We start from the raw sequence: 2,622 nt of genomic DNA, 5'->3' as shown, positions 1-2,622 counted from the left end.
TCTTTCATTGTTTTGGTGCAGTGGTAGAACAATATGGCTATGGTAGATGTGCTATACTATAGCATCCCGTAAATTAAAAGAACAACATTTACCGTGTTCTCTCCTATTGCAAACCCAAAGCACGAGTATAACTGCAATAAGCATTTTATACTTATACGCCAACCCCGTACGAAGGACTGGTACTCTGCTTGTACAGTATAATGGAATTTACAAGGGCAATACAAGAAAATATACCCATCAGTAAGAAAATAAATAACAAACGTCAATACAAAAATATGATAATCAAGTAAGTATAGACATAACTAGATCTTAATTAACACATTTGGTTCATTAGGTTAAAATTAAGTGTTCGTGAGTAATTACTGTTGTTATTTTTCGATTTATCGTACTTACACATGATAAAATACCGAACTATCACTTATGATTTTCTTTTACTAAACCTCAACCAGACGCCATCTCTAGCCTTGAAGTGTACATTTTTGTCAAACTGCAGAGGAAGGGTCATCTTCGGTGAGATGCTGAGGTCATGCTGAGCCACCACCCTCGCCAGACACAGCTTCACCGTCAGCACGGCCAGGCGGATGCTGATGCATATCCTGGGACCATGTCCAAACGGGAGGTAGGTCGAAGAAGTTCTGTAGTTGTTACCTTGCCAACGCTCCGGCCGGAACTCCAGGGGACTAGGATACAAGTCCGGGTCCTTATGAAGTGCGTCGGAAGTGATAAAAACCTGCATGTCCTTCTCGAGAACCACCTCAGTTCCTGGTAAATTGTATTTTTCATTGACTGCCCTCATCAAAAGCACGTTCACGCTATACACGCGAAGGGTTTCTTGGACCACTCCGTCGAGGAAGGTCATTTCCCTGAGAGCTTCAAGGTTCCAATCCTTATGCTTGAGCATGACTGAGTCAATTTCTTTGTGCAGCTTGTTTTGGATTGACGGGTTATTAGCGATTTCAAAAAGCGCGAAAGTAACAGTTACTGAAATTGGCTTAATCCCTGCTGACATGAATCCCAGAATTTGTGCAGCTATAGCTTCTTCGGTGAATTGTTTAGTAGGCTCTGGGTCTTTAACCATTAATTGTTTCAACAACCTTTTGATTTTGCTAGAAAACATAATTTCGATCTCTTCTTTTCCATATTCACTCTCCTCCTGCTCTTTCAAGTCAAACATTGTTTGAAGGATGTCATTTCTTCTTTCACCACTTCTCTTTCGATAGTTCAAGATACTCTTTACAACCCCCTTTAGAATGTCTATTGCCTCATGTGGTGCTCCTCTTATCCCAATGAACTTAAATAACTTTGTAGGGAAAATGCTATACAGAGTAAAGACAATGTTTCTACGTAGCGTTGGTTTGTAAATTATATTCAGTGCTTTGTTGAACTCTACCGCTTCTTTAGAATTTGACATCTGCACTCCGCACAGGCAGCTGACCATCGCCTCGGTGGCAAAGTCTGTAGTTAAAGACTCAACATCAACACCGTCTTGATGGTCAGAGCTTACAACTCTCTGTATAAAATTGTCAGTGCTGGATAGTATCTGTTGGAACATTCCCTTGACTTTGCCAGAGGTGAATGCTGGAGAGAGTTTCAGTCTAAGAGAGCGCCACTTCTCTCCCTGGCTAAACATCAAGGTGTTTCCCTCTGCTGTTTCTGACTTTGGCGATTGCCTCCATCGATCGTGGAAATGTGCAAAATCTTCAACCAAAATGTGCTCGACTAGCTTCGGATCGCATACCCAAAATGATGGTCGTCTTCCAAAATACACTCCGCCGAATCCTTGATGTTTGAAATTGGCGTAAAACTGGTTGATGAATGAAATCCAGGAACTTCTTTTCATCATTTGTTCTTTAGCACTTCCAAAAGGAACACTTGGCTTTATAAATGGAACATTTCTATCCTTCCAGTAGTTATACTCTTTAGTAAGATACCAGTATAATAAATACGATAGAATGAAAAGAGCTGACAAATAAATTACATTTAATTCCCAAGTCATTTTAAAACTGACACAATTTAACAGTTTCAAACCACATTAAACACTGTATACTTTTCACATGACTGGTAAAAGCGATTCTATGTTCCATATTACAATCTAAAACGTCCTCTTGAGAAGACATAGTTATAGATATCATTAATTGATAAACGCACTCCGTTATCTGTTTTAACGTGTAGATAAACGCGACATTCTCATACAAAACTTCTCACGCAATAGTTGTTCATGTTTGCATTTGAGTTGTAGAAACACATTTTTTGTCCAAATTCATTTTCCAAAATATATTTCCGTTACACAGACACCGTTGTCTTTCGTGGTGCCACGTGATAAGCTAACCAAATATGGACGGTTTTTATCCAATAACCAGCGTTGCCTTAGTTAATCGCATCCTAATAATCCAATTTATTTAATTGAAGAGTGTTATAATGTACATAAGAAGGGCTCTTAATAATGCATACCAAAAGGCTATCTACTATAAATACTTAATAGGTAATCTTTGAGAAGAGCCATCGAAGTTCGAAACTCAACACTACGCATGACGGGTCGTCTGCAATTCTCATTTAGTTACAATACTGGGACAATTGCGTCGTCCTGTCCCAACTACTATATAGGAGGTCACGAATTGTGGA

General features: G+C 39.3%; 1 protein-coding gene across 1 annotated transcript; it reads right to left on the bottom strand.

The window, feature by feature from the left end:
- Positions 1–418: 418 nt before the first annotated feature.
- Positions 419–2,117, bottom strand: LOC128989551 (cytochrome P450 6B7-like). The gene is made up of 2 exons (XM_054411449.1): positions 2,090–2,117; positions 419–1,962 (listed from the first exon to the last, which is right to left on the bottom strand). Exons 1-2 carry the CDS (start codon positions 2,115–2,117, stop codon positions 419–421), a joined length of 1,572 nt encoding a protein of 523 aa, XP_054267424.1.
- Positions 2,118–2,622: the final 505 nt, after the last annotated feature.

This window comes from Macrosteles quadrilineatus, unplaced genomic scaffold (assembly GCF_028750875.1).
Source record: "Macrosteles quadrilineatus isolate MER2022 unplaced genomic scaffold, UCM_ALF_1.0 Scaffold_3__2_contigs__length_128488019, whole genome shotgun sequence".
In the NCBI taxonomy this organism is placed as follows: Eukaryota; Metazoa; Arthropoda; class Insecta; order Hemiptera; family Cicadellidae; genus Macrosteles; species Macrosteles quadrilineatus.
Note: the sequence above shows the minus strand (reverse complement) of the source record. Positions and strands in the feature narration are given on the sequence as shown.

Bases quoted from the DNA above. Each gene is read 5' to 3' on its own strand.
- LOC128989551 (XM_054411449.1), bottom strand. From the start codon at position 2,117: ATGTCTTCTCAAGAGGACGTTTTAGATT. The intron at 1,963-2,089 runs GTAATATGGAAC...TTTATTTGTCAG, and splicing joins TCAAGAGGACGTTTTAGATT to CTCTTTTCATTCTATCGTAT.